The following is a 17,572-nucleotide window of genomic DNA, read 5'->3' on the forward strand; positions in this document are numbered from 1 at the left end:
ACTATTTATTCCAGATTTTGAAAATAAAATATCTTCTTAAACATACAAATTATTTTGGAACGTTGCAATTATACGTACACACAATAAATACCTCTTGATACTGAAGTTACTTTGTTCCATCTCGTCCATGTAAAATATTGAGTACCAACATTTTTTTGTACCTGATGCTTTCTCGCAAGGGCGGTGGTATTATGATATAAAATTCGTTACTTATAAAACTATGTACTACTTAGTTAATAATTTGAATATGTTTATGTCCGCACAGGCCACCTAGTTAAATTTAATATAGGGACAGGTGTCCAAATTCCCCTTATGGAGAGAAAAAACTCTCCTTATATTGTTACAATTTACAAAAATATCATCAGTTAAAAAAAAATATGTTGATCATAGAAAATATGAATTTAAAGTTTCGTGTTATTACGATATTTACTGTGTCATATATAACTTCTTTTATTATGAAACAAAAAAATACATTTTTATAATAATTTTAAGATATTATCAAACTTTGGTAACAATAAAAATCATTAATACATTGTTTGAAATATGAATTAGCTGGAGATCTTTAAGATCCACAATATATAGAGACTAGCAAATATTTATATTTGGATACACAATATCTTTAACGTTTGCAATATGCTATAGATGTATTCCTAAAGCTATCTTCACCCTAACTTTACAAACACGATTTCTCATATACTATAAATATGCCTTCGTTAAACGCTTTCTAAACAAACTACTCATATCGTAAAATTACTTCAAGAGTTTTAATATTTCTGAGGATTCGATTGAGGTGGCTCTGGAATGATTTTTTTGAGCAACTACTGATTTCTCGCAATGATTTTACTATTATGTTTTCAAGGTTTTGGAATATCGAACTGAATTTACTGGTTTTTAGAGTTTTTTTTTTTCTGTTCAGTTCTTTTTTGAACTTATTAGATATTTGTTTGAGGTTTTTAACACAAAAATTTTTAACACCAAAAACTTATATTTTTTATCGGTTAGCCAACACCCACGCATTTTAACACATTTATGTAGAACTTGCAAAAAAAATTATCTAAAAAAACTATCTGCGTTTTTAAAATGCGGATCAAAATCTAATTCCAAATTTAAAGAAAATGCTATAATTGAGATGAGATCTTAAAGAAAACATTGAAGACACTAGGACCATTTACATGTTGAAATGTAAGCCAATGTATCCGTTCTTTCTTTATGTTTCTTTTTCGCTGATACAAATAGAAGAAGAAACAAACGATAACTGTCAGAGGCTCTTATTTCTATATATAGAAGCGAAGTCTTTAGTAATTTCATCGGATTCAGTATATTAACCTCGTAACTGTCAAATTAGAGTTCGTCAAATATGTTAATCAAACTGTGCATATCATTCCAAATCTTAAAACATCAAATCTATGCTGGCTCATAAATGTACAAGGCAGTTGATAGTGTGTTTATACTGAAAGTAGTAGATATGTATTAAGGCTCCGAATGGTAAACAGTGTCCTGCCTCGCACCGCAGTTAACAGTAACAAAAATCTCTACATATATCATATATCTATACATTTTTATAACTGTTAAAATGCAGTTGAACCGTTTGTCCCGCACTACTCAAACTGCAGTTACCATTCAGAGCCTAAGATGATCAAAGGAGTAAAAGAAGTGTCAAAGAGAATTCAACTACAGCAAGTACAAAGACTGAAACCAATAACATCAAATCATTGGATTCTTAATCAAATGTCAAAAGGTTTTTTTTGTTCTACTTTTCCCTTTATGGTATCATCAACTTTAAAAAATATTTTACAATTATCTCTCGACAACAACACCTTAAACTTCATACAGACTGAAACAACAAAAATATACAAACCAACACATTGAATAAAATGAAAAATAACGAAGAAGATCAGAATGATAAAAGCAACAAGAAGATGACAATCAGACGTGGAAAGAGCTAGGGATAATATCATAATAGTAAGAGATCAGGACTAGATCGACACGTGGCATTGCGCGCTCTTTATATTCTTTTATATTACGTGGAGAACTTTCCACTGGGCAGTGGGCACCCTCTTCTAAATTCATACTCAATCAAAATCCTAATTCATTCCTTTTTGTTTCTTCTTCTTCTTCTCTCTCCAAGATAAGAGGAAAAATGGCGTACAAATCCCTAGATTCTATCACGAGGTCCGATATCGAAGCTCTAGGAATCTCCGACGATGTATCCTACAAGCTTCTCAGAGATCTAGACGATATCATCCGTAACCACGGCTCTTCCGCCACGCCGCCGGAGAGGTGGATCGAGATTTCTCGGCGGATCCTTCACCCTGATCTCCCTTTCTCGTTTCACCAGATGATGTATTACGGCTGCTACAAGGATTTCGGACCCGACCCGCCCGCTTGGTTACCCGACCCGTATGACTATGTTTATGTTTTTTTTTTTTAAATTACGCTTCGGTTCGTTATTATTCATCGGTGGTGATGGTTGGATGGTCTTTTTTTTGTATGTGTATATAGGAACGTTGCTTCTTTGACTAACGTTGGCGGTTTGTTAGAAAGGCGTGGGAGAGAGTTCTTAGGTGATGACTACAAGGATCCGGTTTCGAGTTTCTCGAAGTTTCAAGAGTTCTCAGTATCTAATCCTGAGGTAACAATAGTCTGTTTGTTCTTTATTCCGTCTTCAGCAATATGAAATAAGTAACTAACTTGTGAACAGTTTCACAACAGTGAAACCAAACAAATAATTTAAGGCGTGCGACTTGTTTGTCACTAGTCGGCTGGGGGCCTATATGTTTTTTTTTTTTTTTCTTTCTAATTGTGGTTTTTCATTACTGTTGAAACAGGTGTACTGGAGAACTATTCTGGATGAGTTGAACATATTGTTTTCTGTACCTCCAAAGTGTGTTTTAGATAGGGACAGATCCGGAGACAATCCTGGGGGTAATTGGCTTCCTGGAGCATACCTGAACCCTGCGAGGAACTGTTTGAGTAGTAGTTCAAAGAGAAGGTCGGACGACGACGTTGTGATCCGATGGCGTAACGAAGGTAGCGATGATCTTCCTGTCAACGCCATGACGCTTCTTGAGTTGCGGTCACAGGTTTGGTATGAAAATTTCTCATCCTTTTTGGTCGAAAATGAGAGAGTTTTTATATGAGAGATTTTTTAACTGCTAATCAAGTATACTATTTGTTATTTGATGTGTAGGTTAACTGCACATGCTCTTAATGCCTTGGATTTGGTGGAAGAGTCGGCAATCGCGATTGATATGCCGATGAACGTTGAGTCCGTGATCATATACCTTGCCATTGTTTTAGCAGGCCACGTTGTTGTTTCTATAGCTGATAGTTTCTCTCCCCGTGAAATATCAACGCGGCTTAAAATTTCAAAAGCAAAAGCCATATTTACTCAGGTAAATCAAGGTGTGATTTTTTTTTTTTGCTTTATTCAGTGGTGAACTGTTTGGCTTTTGCGTATTGATTTAGAATAAAGGTGTGGCCAAAATATAAACGGTTGTAAGGTGTCAGTAGCTCTGTTTGGAATATCCACTCTTGTTGAATTCAGTATAAAGTATTTTGGCATATAATGGTTACTGTTTAAAAGCCATCATATAACATAGTATCTATTCATGTCAATTATTGGTAAAACGAATGTGCCATTATTTCTTTTCTTCAGCTCATTTCATTACTGTATAAAAAAGCAGGAAAGCAGATGTGACAGTTTTTTCCTTCAGTTTCTTTATTTTTTATTTCGTTTATCTTGTTTTTCAGGATGAGATCATTCGTGGTGATAAAAGTATTCCTCTTTATAGGTGAAGTTTTTATAATCCAGCAGGCCTGATTTTTTTTTTCTCAAGAAGCCGTGCTGTAAAATTGTTCTCACGTTATCTATTTGACTCTGTAGAAGAGTCGTTGATGCAGAAGCACCATTGGCAATTGTTATTCCTGCGAGAGGCTCATTCGTCAGAATGAACCTCCGTGAGAATGATTTGTCTTGGAACGAGTTTTTGGGAAATGCAGGAAAGATGAGGTACACTCAGTATATACCATATACTGTCCAGCTTCCAGTTATAAACTGAAAAACAACAGCAACGTTTTCTTGAAAGGGGTAGAATTTTAGATAGTCATTTGGGTAAAATCTTACATTTCACGTGATAATAATACTAGCCAATAGATAAGTTCTGATACTTGTTTAGTGTCATAAAACGAAGACAAACATTTTTTTTACTGGTCTTTCAGAGGCATGGAATATATTGCTGTAGAGAAACCAGCAGGAGCTTGCACGAACATCCTTTTCTCATCAGGAACCACCGGTAAGCCAATGAAAAGAAAAGCTGCAACATGGTATGAAGATGAGGATGTTAAAATACTATGTGTTGCGTTACTGGCGTAGGTGAGCCAAAGGCTATCCCATGGACGAACATTTCTCCTCTGAAATCTGCTGCTGATGCTTGGTGCCACATGGATGTTCATCAAGGAGATGTTGTTGCTTGGCCGACCAACCTTGGGTGGATGATGGGTCCGTGGCTCGTTTATGCTTCCTTGATAAATGGGGCTTGCATGGCATTATACAATGGATCACCTCCTGGTCCTGCCTTTGCCAAGTTTGTGCAGGTAAGCCATATAACTATGCATTCTCATCTCATTGGTTTAACTGAGTGAAAAAATTAGAAGGGATAAAAGCAATTGATAGTTTGTGCGAATATTCCATATGAATTACTATGGATTTAAATGCATGGTTTACTCTGGTATTTGCTCAGCCCTTGAATTCACCATATGTTTATATTCTGTGAGTTAGGATGCTGAGGTAACAATGCTAGGCGTGATACCAAGCATTGTTCGGACATGGCAAAACTCAAACTCTACTTCTGGCTTTGATTGGTCACGAATCCGGTAATGTGATTAAGTCTGAATTTTCTGTAGCTAGGAAACATGATATAATTAGCTTAAAATGTTCTCATGCCACCACTGTAATTTGCCAGAAATAAATCAATTTATGAAAAAATGTATGTTGATGAACATCTTTTGTCATCCCTTAACTAATTGATGATTTGCATGTTTTCGATAGTTGTTTTGGTTCCACGGGTGAAGCTTCAAATGTAGACGAGTATCTATGGCTGATGAGCAGGGCGCATTACAAACCTGTAATCGAGTATTGTGGTGGAACTGAGATTGGAGGTAGTTTTGTCACCGGTTCTTTGCTCCAGCCTCAGTCCCTGGCTGCTTTTAGCACCGCTGCCATGGGTTGCAAGCTTTTCATTCTTGGTGAAGATTGCAATCCTCTTGTAAGCAAATTTATGGTACAGTGTTGATTCTGAAAGATGTTAGGGTGTCAAGGATCGAACTGAAGTTAGCATGGTCTTTTTTTTCCCTTCCTCATTTCAGCCTCCAGACGCAGAAGGAGTAGGAGAATTGGCTCTTTGGCCTCACGTGTTTGGAGCTTCGAGCAGTCTCCTGAATGGAAATCACTACAACGTCTACTTCAAAGGAATGCCCACCTTTCAAGGACAGGTAATCCAACTCTTGCCACATTTTCACGTAAGGTTTCATCGGTTCTGAGTCTGTGGCGTACCTGCTTTGCGATAGATTTTAAGAAGACACGGAGATTTATTTGAACGGACTTCAAAAGGATACTACCGTGCTCAAGGACGTGCTGATGACACAATGAATCTTGGTGGTATAAAGGTAACCTTTTGCTGTACATTACTCTTATTATATAGTAGTACTAATAACAGGAAGTGCCCAAGTCCAACAACGTGCATCATCATAATCATACTCTTGCTCAGGTTGGTTCTGTTGAGATCGAACGAGTCTGTAACTCCGTTGATGACAGCGTCCTGGAGACAGCAGCCATCGGTGTTCCACCTCCCAGTGGAGGTCCTGAGCAGCTAGTAATCGCTGTTGTGCTCAAGAGTCAAGAGTTAACGAATCGTGACTTGAACCTCTTGAAGAAGTCCTTCAACTCTGAGATACAAAAGAAACTCAATCCACTGTTCAAGGTATATTACCAACAACAACAAAAGAGAGTTCATCAGTGATTGTGTTGTAGCAAACTTTATACAGTAGTAAATGTACTTAATGTGAAATGTTGAATGCAGGTATCGTCTGTTGTGACTCTGCCTTCCTTACCGAGGACGGCCACAAATAAGGTGATGAGAAGAGTTCTAAGGCAACGGCTTACTCAAGCTGGTCTAAACTCGAAGCTATGAGAGACTATTGTTTGCCGTATAAACTCACCACGTTTGATATTTTGTTGTATAAAATCCACATCCATGTCTACATCAATAAATAATTGTAAATTCACACATATCCTGTAGAATTGGTCTTGTGTGAGTGTATCAAGAGATCCATAAATGTATCGCGATCCTTAATGTGAATATGTACTTCTCCTGTAATGTAACGTAACAGTTTGGTGTTTGGTGTAAATTGTAAAATAACTTATTTCGGAATTAGGGTGGTATTAATAATTTAGTAAATACATGGACAAAAACCAAAATAAATAAAAGAAGAAGGGGATATTCTGTAATTTACGTGAACAGAGTTGGGATATAACACACAAGTTCATCTTCTTCACCAAACCTCAGGATAAGTTGAAACAAGAAAAACGGCGTCGGTTTGGGACCGACGGGAGGAACCATGTCGTCGTCTCTTCTTCTCTCTGGCTCTACTACAGTATCTTCTCCCTTCATCGCTCCATCGAAGCTGTAATATCTCTTCCCCCTTCGTCCTTCCTTCATTTCACCTTCTTCCGGAGGTGGAATTCGGGTTTTGACCCGTTATCCGATTTCAATTTCTAGGGTTTTGTTCGTATAATCGAATCTTAAGAGCTTATGGTTCTTGATGTTTGCAGCTCTCAATCACGGAATCCAAATCAGTCATGTTTCAAGAACCTTCAAGACCCCTAAGTGCTCCTCCGCTGATTCTCCATACGGAGGTATTGTAATCTCCCCTTCTTGATAAAGTCTCTAGCTTTACGCTGTTTTAATTACTCATGTATAAATCAAACGACTTTTTTTTTTTTTTTTTTGAGTAGGCAACGTCCCCACGTTCCCTCGGACCAGAGTCTGGGACCCGTACAAGCGCCTAGGGATCAGCCCCTACGCCTCCGAGGAAGAGATCTGGGCCTCTCGCAACTTTCTGCTAGAGCAGTACGCTGGACACGAGAGAAGCCAAGAGTCTATAGAAGGCGCCTTCGAGAAGCTCCTCATGTCTAGCTTTGTCAAGAGGAAGAAGACTAAGATCAACCTCAAGACGAGGTTGAAGAAGAAAGTCGAGGAGTCTCCTCCGTGGCTCAAGGCTCTTTTTGACTTCGTCGAGATGCCTCCAATGGATACCGTGTTTAGAAGACTGTTCCTTTTTGCCTTCATGGGTGGTTGGAGTATCATGAACTCAGCAGAAGGCGGTCCTGCTTTTCAGGTTTTGCTTTGCTTCTTTTGGTGACGTTCTAACGTTTTTGAGACAATAGTATAGTCTAGCTTAGCTTATCTTATCTTTACAAGTCTTAGTATAAAGATTAACCTGTAGATACGTAGATGAAGAAGAAGTGATTTGAAACCTTTGGCTGTTACTTGTAGGTTGCGGTGTCGTTGGCTGCTTGCATATATTTCCTGAATGAGAAGACGAAGAGCTTGGGCAGAGCTTTCTTGATCGGGTGTGCTATTTGAAAACTAAGCTGAAACGATAGCTTAAATTGTTTTTTTTTTATTGACATTGATTGATGGGGCTTGGTTAATATGATTTTGCAGGATTGGTGCATTAGTGGCGGGATGGTTCTGCGGTTCGCTAGTCATTCCCATGATTCCGACGGTTCTCATTAACCCGGCATGGACACTGGAGCTCCTAACGTCATTGGTTGCTTATGTGTTTTTGTTTCTTTCTTGTACTTTCCTCAAGTAGGTTGCATTTTTTTTTATCCAGACTTTGTGTTTCTTCTTTCTTGTACCTGTTCTCACCGGAAATTGAACTTGGGGTTCCACAACGTTGGTTGGTTCTGTTAAAGTATGGAATCAAATTGATCAGGATATTACCCCAAATTGGATGAATTTCTTCTACATTTCCTTTACTAAAACTAGGATGGGCAAAATAACCAACCGACCGAAAAACTGAGGGCTTATTCAAACAAGAATTTGTATGAAATTTAGGGGTTGATTGGCAAGTGCTTTAGAAGTGCTGTAAGATCTCTCTACAGCCTAAATTATTTCTACAGTCCAAAATTTTGCCAATCATGTTTTGTAAAGATTTTTTAAAGTTACAGATTTTTCTTTCTTTTTTATTTATTTTTAGCTGTGGAAAGCCATAAATCTAGAGCACTTATTTTTTGCTTTAGAAAATTTATATGTAAGTCTTTGAATCTTTTTAAACCTACAGCTAATATTCTACAGCAAAATTATCTACAGTCACAGCAAAAAAAATCTACAAATTTATTTCTAAAGCAAAAATAAAAAGCTACAGCTCTTTCCAATCATCCTCTTAAAAGTTGATGGACTTTTAAAAGTTAAGTAAACTTAACAAATAGTTTACATAGATTTCCATTGATTGTGATTGATCTTCATAGATTTGCATACATTTTGTTTTTTTTTTTATAAATCCTTTTAAGGAAATATGTAAAAGTTCTTTTAGAAAACTTTCCAATTTTTTAAAAGCTCTCTGTAAGTAGAGACGATAGTAAGAGATGATATACGGGTCAGAGATGATGTACAACAAGTCCCTGAGAAATCTTCGTGGCCGAATCAAGTCACAAGATCGATCGAGATCAACTCTTGAGTTGTAGCCATCTTGCACCTCATGTTGCTACGTACGATTGGAATCGATGTTCCTTAGTAAAACTAGTAGCGATGAGTTGAGCCACCTCAGTCCTTCCTTCACCCACATGATCCAATTTCCACTACGAAAAGACACAAGGAGATGATGAATGTTTCGGAAATGATAAATGAGTGTTGGGTAGTTTTCTGTCCATGGCAACGATAGGAGCTGCGCCTCTAAGAATGAGTTGGTAGAAAGAAGGATCGTCAGCCATGAAAGACAGCTTTCCACCACTATTGCTTACGCTATTCTGCCAAAATGATGACACTCAAGCATTGATGCTTCTTGTTATAGTGTAAGAACATCATCGCTGCTTTTTTTTCTTTGTATATGATTTTCTTCTTGTTACAGTTTTGAAATAAATGGGCAAATGTTGAAATTATTTTACTTGTTTGTGTAACGCTACGGAATCAAAAGTGTATTTTCTATTATATGGATTTTAAAACTCTCATGGGTATACATCAGATTTTCAAAGTTGAGTCTCATGAGTAAAAAAGATAAAATAGTCAAATATTAAACAAATTCAATTGGATATATTTTGCACTAGCCAATTATATAAGATAAATTTATGTTAATATATGGGCATATGTGTGTATTGCCGCTGTGATGTATATACATAACAAGATATCACTTTATATGTAAACCATAAAATACTTTCTTAAGACCTTTACTAAGAGTTTAAAATTCCATCTACCAATAATGATGGATTTTCAAAATTTTATAATTCACCTAGACTCTATCTACCAATAACCCCCCCTAAATCCCAACCATTTGGTTATAAGTTTTATCAACTGTTTGGTCGGTTTAAAAAACAAAATGTTTATTAATAAAATATATTAAAAGTATTAATATTTAAGATATTTAACAATTTGACATAAATAATTAAACATAATCTTTTACGTTTTAATTTTGAAACAATATAAAAGATATGAATAATAATAAGATTAAAAATATGAATCTCAAACACTATCACTAAAATAAAAATTACATATGAAATTTATATAGATAAGTCTCTCAAATAACATTTTTAAAGTTTTTGTCACAAAATAACCCTGAAAAATAAAATGACCAAAATAGTTTTTTATTTTGAATTTTTTTATTTTTTTTTATATATTTTTTTTAAATTTGAAACTTCATCTCTAGAGTTCATTCTTCCTTAAATCAAGATTAATTAGTCATATGGATATAAATGCATATTTTACCTTTTAATAAAAAAAAAATTGGACATTTTTCTTCTTGAAAACTATTTTTGTAAAAATAAACTAAAAATGACTATCTAAAAGAATTTTTCTATTTATATTAGACTGGCTATTTATTCTGTTTATGGCAATTTCAGGTTATTAGGAGAAGAGGAAATGCTGGTGTGGGAGTGGACGATGGCCTGGAGACTGAGACTCAAACTCACCAACAAGTTTGTGTTCTTCAAACTCCGGTAGCATTGGCAGATGAGCACAGTAGCGTAATGGTGACACCTGCTCCAGCTGTGTGATTCAAGCGTAGTTACCCACCATCAACTGCTAAAGTCCATAAGATCTTGCTTGACATCACAAAGGAGATGAGGCAGGGTTCATGACACCAGAGAAGAAGCTACTCAATTCTATTGACATGGTAGAGAAGATTATGATGGATCAGATTCAGAAACTGAAAAGCACTCCTCTTGCAAAAAGGGAAGAGCGGGAGAAAAGGGTAAAGACTTTAATGTCAATGCGATGATCCACACTTTGGACAACTGACTAGAGAGAGAGAGAGAGTACATCATCTTCTAATGATATAAAAAAACCAGTGGATCATCATCATCTTCTGTTGATATAAAAAACCAATGGATCATCATCATCTTGAGAACAAAGACATCAGATTTAACATGGTATAACAAAATGGACCAGAGAACATAGTTGGTAAATAAGCAAACACCAACTGATTCGGTAACCAAGAATATTTAACAGTTAAATAGAGAGAAAGAGTGGTTTTTCTATTATGAAAATGAAAAGAGATTCTAGTAGTGTCTCCAAGGTGTACCAAAATGAGAAGTTTTCAGTCACCTGATGATATTTAAACACAGTCACAATTTACAACGATATAAAGGATTCAGAGGTTTGTCATCAGTTTTGGTGTTTGTTCCCTTCTGAGGTTTTTCAGACAATGGGAGGATACTGCTTTGGCTGCAGCTTAACCCTTCTCTTGTACTCAACTGCATCCTGCATATTTGAATCTCCATCAGTATAAACTCACAATCATTTGGTTCATATGTTTCAGAAACTAAGCCATCATTAGAGAGTGTACCTGAATGAAGAAATGGTAGCCATCATCAGTCTGTGCAGGGTCGGCGGGATTAGGGGTGTCAAGTAAAACCTGAATACCAACAAGAATCTGCTTCACTGTGATGGCTGGTCTCCATCCCTAGTCTACACTTTAACAACAGGGAGGTTGAGAGTGTGATGAACATCGTTTTCGTCATGGAGAAAATGCAAAGAATCGTTAAGGGAAAGTATCCACCTTCCCAATAGTGTCAAGCAAATTCACCATTGAGTAAAATATAACGACACTAGCAATCACTCTTATCAACCATATCAGATATCTAAAAGCCAATTAGATCTCATACTAAGAGTGTAACATAGATATCAGAGTTCTTAAGTGTGTATTCATTACAACAACACATGAATATCATACGGAACTTTTGATTACAGTGGTACGAATATAGAAAACGTGTCCCCACATTTAAACCATAGAGGCAGACAGGCAGTGGTGGACCTAGGAAATTTTTGAACCTGAGTCAAACATAAAAAAACATGTTTCAAACATAAAGATGGACTAGTTGAAAAGCAAAAATTATTGTGTAGACTATATAGAGAGAAAATCAAAATTTATGGTGCGTTCATGTGAACCACCTTCATTTGAAGTAGGTCCGCGGAACAGTGCCTTCCTTACCCTCATATATCTCAATGATTAAGCCTCTGCTATTACTCTCTTAACCGTTAGCGCCGTTTAATTTCTCTGATGGGTTTTCATAACGACACGTTATACTATTAATGCCTTCAGATCAGCATCCGTGATTCTCTGAAAAACAAATTGTTTGGTGTGATTTTAACTAGACGGAATTCATGATTTATGGTATGGGAGATTGGAACAAATTCCCAAAATTCACAATTACACTATATGTCTAAAATAACTAATAATGAAAAATGTTTTACAAAAAAAAAAAAAAAAAACTAATAATGAAAAATATTATGAAAATATAATTTTGCCATTAATCAATTTTTTTTAAGTAGTTAGGGAACAAAAATGGCACGTGGATGATCACTTCCAGGTACGTGAATTATAACATACCTTTTATTTTCATCTTAATATTGTTTTTATTCATTACAACAAACACATGAATATCACCAAATGGAACTATGATATTACATGCAAACTCATAAAACGTGTTCATACGTTTATTTATTTATTTATTTTTTGTGTTTCATACATTTAAACCACAGAGGAAATCTTTGGGACTGGCTCATAGCCGTCACTGTTAATCTCGTTACCGTTAGCGCCGTTTAAACTCTCGGACGAGATTTCATCACAACACGTTACCAATGCCTTCAGATCAGCATCCGTGATTCTCTGAGCAGATCAACAAATTGAAACCAGTTAAGTGTGGATTTTATATTACATACTTATATCATGTGTATTGAAATGTCTAAGCTAAATATCATAACGCATATGTACACTAGAAGATACAAGATACAAAATGAAGAATACCTGTTTCTGCTTGGTTAAGTCTTTGAAACGTGAGAAAACGTCGTTCAATTTATCATCACTAATTTCAAATCCCAACTGAGAGTAGAATTTAACACTCAGGTATATTAATCAATTGTTCATCAAATTAAATATTCATCTCTTATTTATAACAATGAATGATCATTGTATAAACCAATACCAAGGAAATTATAAAATCACAAGGGATACCTCTTTCAGACGATCTTTCAAAGCATGACGTCCACTGCATATTTTTTTATCAAATCAATTACGTACATAGCTTTCATTAAGTAAAAGCAATAAAATATCACTTAATGGAATATTACCTATGCTTGCCAAGAAAAATGTCGGGATTTTCAGTTTTTACAACCCCAACATCTTCGGGGGATAAGACCTCGTATGTACTCCGATTTTTCAACATTTCATCCTGCAAAAATGTTTGAACAAATCATCATTTAAAACAGTTTATTTGCATTAATTCATTTTATTTTGTCACATTTAGATATAATTTAAAAATGGAACCTGCTGAATGCCGCTCTCATGAACGAAACAGTTGGCTCCAACTATGGGTTTATGTGATTGAACATACAATCCAGTATATTCTTGCACCTGTTCACTAATTTAATTTATTAGGTTTCTCAACCAAACTTCTCAACAAAATAACAATATTTAATAATATTTTTAAGTTTGAAAATTTTGTGTTAAATTCCTCATTTGAAAAGTTTATTATGAATCTCTCAGTTTTTTGTGCTCAAATATTATTATTTTTATTGAGATATTCTGATAGAGCACTTTCATTGGTCATTTATGATAGGGGATCTTAGGACTTAAAGATGAAAAACAGAAATAAAGCAAGAAAGAAAGAGAGAATCGGCTGAATACAAAGATTTCTTTTAATGACGTTTTTGAACTTCTTTGTCATCTATTTTCATCTAAGTGGTTAATTTATTTTGTTTAATAAAAATATTTTTTCAGTTTTTAAGAACTTTTAAGTGCTCTAACCAATAAGTTTGCTCTTAATTCATTAATAATAAACGGTCAAAAAGGTTTGTCCATGTGTTTGTATATGAAGATTACCATGTTGCTAGTAGCCATAATTTGGCGTATGTCTATTCTTGTGTAAACGCCATCCATCACGTCTGACCCTCGACGTTTCAAAGACATTACGACCTATACATACCAAGCAACAGAAATGTTTTTCAAAAAGACTGCACAACTCCTACATTTTTTTGCGAGGGGGTCTCGGTGAAACTTACCTCTTCAAGTGCTGCATTCCCACTTCTCTCACCTATTCCGTTAACCGTTACGTCAACTTGTCTTGCTCCCGCACGTATACCCTACATAGAAAATGTAAACTAATTGTTGTATTGTATTTGGAAAAATATGCGTAGTTGAGTGAAACAAAACTGAGTTAATTTTAGTACGGCGATTGCGTTAGCGGTAGCAACACCAAGGTCGTTGTGACAATGAACGCTTATGACAACATCATCGATTCCAGGAGTGTTGGCTTTGAGGTAGCTCACAAGGTCCCTAGTTTCTTGCGGCATGTTGATCCCTACCGTGTCCCCGAGGTTCACAGTTGTTGCACCTGCTTTAATCGTTTCTCCTAAATCTTGCATAGAAACTCCTTCTCTGACCTGCTTCGTTTTAATCACGAACTGGTTTTACAAATCATAATATGACATGATCAGGGGCGGACCCAGGGTTGGAGTGGGTGTGGCATGTGCCACATGCTAAAATATTATAAATATCTTAAGACAATATAATACACATATAATCGTGTAACTCTTCTGGTTCTAACAATTGATATGTACCCCATCCGCTCTAAATTCGAACCCGCGAAGCGTTTTTTTTACTTGTTTCTACACTTTTAATCACTTTTCTGTTTCTCATTTATTTTGCTACCTACAATTATTTTTCTTTCTTTTACAATTGTTTTATTTTCTTTCCTTTCTATAATGTAACTCTTTACAGAATAAAAATATAATTTCTTTAAATTTCACTTTAAAAGTTATTTTATTGATATTTTCAGTACATATATTAAAATAATTAAAAACTAAAATGAATACATGATTTGTTTTAATAAAAATATTATGATTTATTTATAATTTTATAATATTACTTAAATTGGAACATTTAAAATAATTTTTTTTTATATGATATATTTTCTGAAATTTATAAAAGTAAACTTTTTTTAGTGATTAATGTACTTTAAAAATTATCTGATTAATTTTTTTAGATATATAAATTGTGCCACATGTTATATGATTTTCTAGATCCGCTCCTGGACATGATAGAAAATATGTAGCGGCCATTAGTCACTAGAATCAATAACAATGTCAAACAGCAGCTAAAACTCTTTTATAACATGACTGTTAATTTGAAATTCTCCTGATATGTGTTTTAGTTTCCATGTGAAAGAAAAGTTTTTTTCTCTTTTTTTGGTGCATAGAAGATACATTTTTCTTGATAACCTGACTATTCCCTACTGACAGCCCATATTAGTCCAAAAGAAAATAATCCATATTAGTCCCATATCCTGTGAAATCTTGGTTGTCTCTCAACTCCATTATTATGGCAACTATATTATGGCAACTAGTGGCCCACCATTAGTTGAAAGAAACTTTACCTTTAAATGGAATTTTTTTACATTTTATATATGCAATATTCTTGCCAAATATAGACACACTATTATTCAATTTGTTTTATGATTTTTCGTTTAGTTAAGAAGTGAAATCATGAATAATTATTTATTTAATTTTTTCGTTTATTTTAATTTAACTTTGATTTGGTTATGTCTGAGACAAAATAAAAATGATTTTTTTTTGTTTAATGAATAATATTTTTGTATTAAACACTATATTATATATATATATATATATTGTTTGCTAAAATATATTGAAAAAAATGAACTTATTTATTACATTTATCTTAACAAATTAATTGGCAATCATACTACACATGCACTTAAATTCAAAAAAATCAATAAATTTTAATCATATATTTACGTTAATTAATAGATCTAAGTATAACTTTTAAATGTTTAACTAGGTAAATATTTATTTTAAAAAATTGAATTTTAATCAAAAATAATGTTTTGTATTCGTTGAGATATTTTTACAATTTAATTGATGGGGTTTTGATAATTATATTTTAAATTATAGTGTTTCTAATAATTATAGTGTTTCTAATAATTTTGCACATGATTTATATTAGTGGTTTGTAGCCAAATTTTGTCATCATCTTATTTTAGAAATCTACATTGATGGTATCTAGTCAAATTTTGTTATTGCTTTATTTTAAGAATATTTCCAAGAATTAAAATGTTGTCAAAACTATACATGTTATAATAACATAAATTACATTTGTATTTAATTATGTCATTGTTGTTCTTTCAAAATTAATGCGGTGATGCTATATAAAAAGGTTTAAAAAAAATAATTGTCAACTGTCTATGAGATATATAAAACATAGACAATCAAAATATATTAACATATTGTAACTTAAGAGAGATGGATGCAAACAAACATAAGTATTAAGGTTCTAAGATACGGACCTGCCGGCATCTTCGCAACCAAGTTGGGTGTCGTTGAAGCCTAAGCTCTTAGCATACCGAACACTACTCACTGCCATCTGGATGACTTCTTCTTTAGTCTTTTTCAACTTAAATTTCATGTGAATGTCACTAGTAGATATGAATATGAGTATTGTCGGCCTCTTGGCGTACTTTACTGCTTCCCAAACCGCCTCGATGTCTCTACGGTTGCATCGTGCGAGGGCGCATATAACTGGAACGTAACCTGTTTCTTCATCCACCTAGGCGAAACAACACTGCATTGTTATCTACAGTTATTCTAAACTCTTGATTTGCGTACATATTCATTCAATTTTACCTAACGTCCCTGAAATAAAAAGGTTAACTGCATAGTTTAAACATGAAACCTTTATATTAGATTTTGAAGGGAGACATTATTAACCTCATTCCCTACGGTCTTGGCTATGGTTTTGACGGTTTCGAACTCTTCCTCTGATGACGCAGGGAAACCAACTTCCATGATGTCTACTCGGAGTTTGGAAAGCTGCCTGCAATCTCTAGCTTCTGCGGTGGCGTAAGTGCTGCACCGGGGGATTGTTCCCCGTCACGGAGCGTCGTGTCGAATACACGCACATAGTTCTTGTCGGGGAGCTTGTTCGGTATATACTCCGGCCACCTTTCCACGATAGGTAACATGGGTTTGAAATCAGTAGCACCAGTCCCAGCCTTATTGGGCAAAGAGGAGCAACATGGGGTTAACAAGGACGGCCTTTTGTATGGACGGGTCAGACCGATAGAAGGGAAGGAAGATGCAAAGAGTACAACTGACTGGACGACCATGGTAGAAGCAGTGGAGGAGATGGAGATCATACTAAATGTGTCAGATAACAATTTTATTGATAGTAAATGGAGATTGCAAAATAAGTATATATATAGTTTCAGAAAACAAAATATAAGCGCTAGCATCGGTGTTTTTCTGGAAGCCTTTTGCTACAAAATTAATAAACAATTAAACAGTAGTAGATAAACATCAATAATCGTATGTGCAGAAGGCGGCTCCACGCTATTCTTGAGAAACTATAGTAACAGCGGATCTTCTTTTAATTTATCTAACTTTCTTTTACATTTAAATTTAATTAATCAATAAAATTGTTAATTTAATATAATAACTAGAGACTCACTTTTGAGAAACCAACCACTAAATAATGCTCTAGAGACAATCTCATCGGTTCATTAAATAATAAGACACTTGTTATGAAATAACTTATAATTTATAGTATCGTGAAATTTAAATAAGAGTAGAATTTAATACCCGTAGGAAGCAAATAACACTAGTATAAGGGAGAGAGTTTATTATAAGAAAGAAGAAGAAAATGTAATGATTCTTTGATGAATTACTCTTGTTCTTGTTTATGGTGTACAAAAGAGTGAGATGAGTGATAGTATTTATAGTGAACAACAATACATAAAATAACAAAGATAGTGCTTAATTTGGTAAATGAGTGGGTGATCATA

General features: G+C 34.7%; 2 protein-coding genes and 1 pseudogene across 3 annotated transcripts; 2 read left to right on the plus strand and 1 right to left on the minus strand.

Moving 5' to 3' along the window:
* Positions 1-2,032: 2,032 nt before the first annotated feature.
* On the plus strand, positions 2,033-6,431 carry LOC106319991 (probable acyl-activating enzyme 17, peroxisomal). Of its 2 annotated transcripts, none has more exons than XM_013758362.1 (14): positions 2,033-2,400; positions 2,503-2,632; positions 2,829-3,088; positions 3,191-3,395; positions 3,754-3,794; positions 3,887-4,012; positions 4,222-4,295; positions 4,376-4,596; positions 4,781-4,875; positions 5,051-5,282; positions 5,368-5,493; positions 5,569-5,667; positions 5,769-5,981; positions 6,081-6,431. In XM_013758362.1, the coding sequence occupies exons 1-14, from the start codon at positions 2,141-2,143 to the stop codon at positions 6,189-6,191; spliced, it is 2,193 nt and encodes a 730-aa protein (XP_013613816.1). In that variant the 5' UTR covers positions 2,033-2,140; the 3' UTR covers positions 6,192-6,431. The 2 variants fall into 2 exon arrangements, with proteins under 2 accessions (XP_013613816.1, XP_013613817.1); XM_013758363.1 differs by having other exon boundaries at positions 5,051-5,267.
* Positions 6,432-6,571: 140 nt separating this feature from the next.
* On the plus strand, positions 6,572-8,029 carry LOC106319993 (protein CHAPERONE-LIKE PROTEIN OF POR1, chloroplastic-like; the record flags this gene model as incomplete). Its single annotated transcript, XM_013758365.1, has 5 exons — positions 6,572-6,686; positions 6,833-6,916; positions 7,016-7,398; positions 7,557-7,633; positions 7,728-8,029. Coding segments are annotated over 5 exons (810 nt in total), but the record flags the coding sequence as incomplete, so codon positions are not given.
* Positions 8,030-12,196: 4,167 nt separating this feature from the next.
* LOC106319988 lies at positions 12,197-16,935 on the minus strand (annotated as a pseudogene).
* Between the last annotated feature and the right edge of the window lie 637 nt (positions 16,936-17,572).

This window comes from Brassica oleracea, unplaced genomic scaffold, assembly GCF_000695525.1.
Source record: "Brassica oleracea var. oleracea cultivar TO1000 unplaced genomic scaffold, BOL UnpScaffold00751, whole genome shotgun sequence".
NCBI lineage: Eukaryota > Viridiplantae > Streptophyta > Magnoliopsida > Brassicales > Brassicaceae > Brassica > Brassica oleracea.

Bases quoted from the DNA above. Each gene is read 5' to 3' on its own strand.
- LOC106319991 (XM_013758362.1), top strand. From the start codon at position 2,141: ATGGCGTACAAATCCCTAGATTCTATCACGAGGTCCGATATCGAAGCT. The intron at 3,795-3,886 runs GTGAAGTTTTTA...TTGACTCTGTAG, and splicing joins AAAAGTATTCCTCTTTATAG to AAGAGTCGTTGATGCAGAAG. The intron at 4,296-4,375 runs GTAAGCCAATGA...TTACTGGCGTAG, and splicing joins TTTCTCATCAGGAACCACCG to GTGAGCCAAAGGCTATCCCA.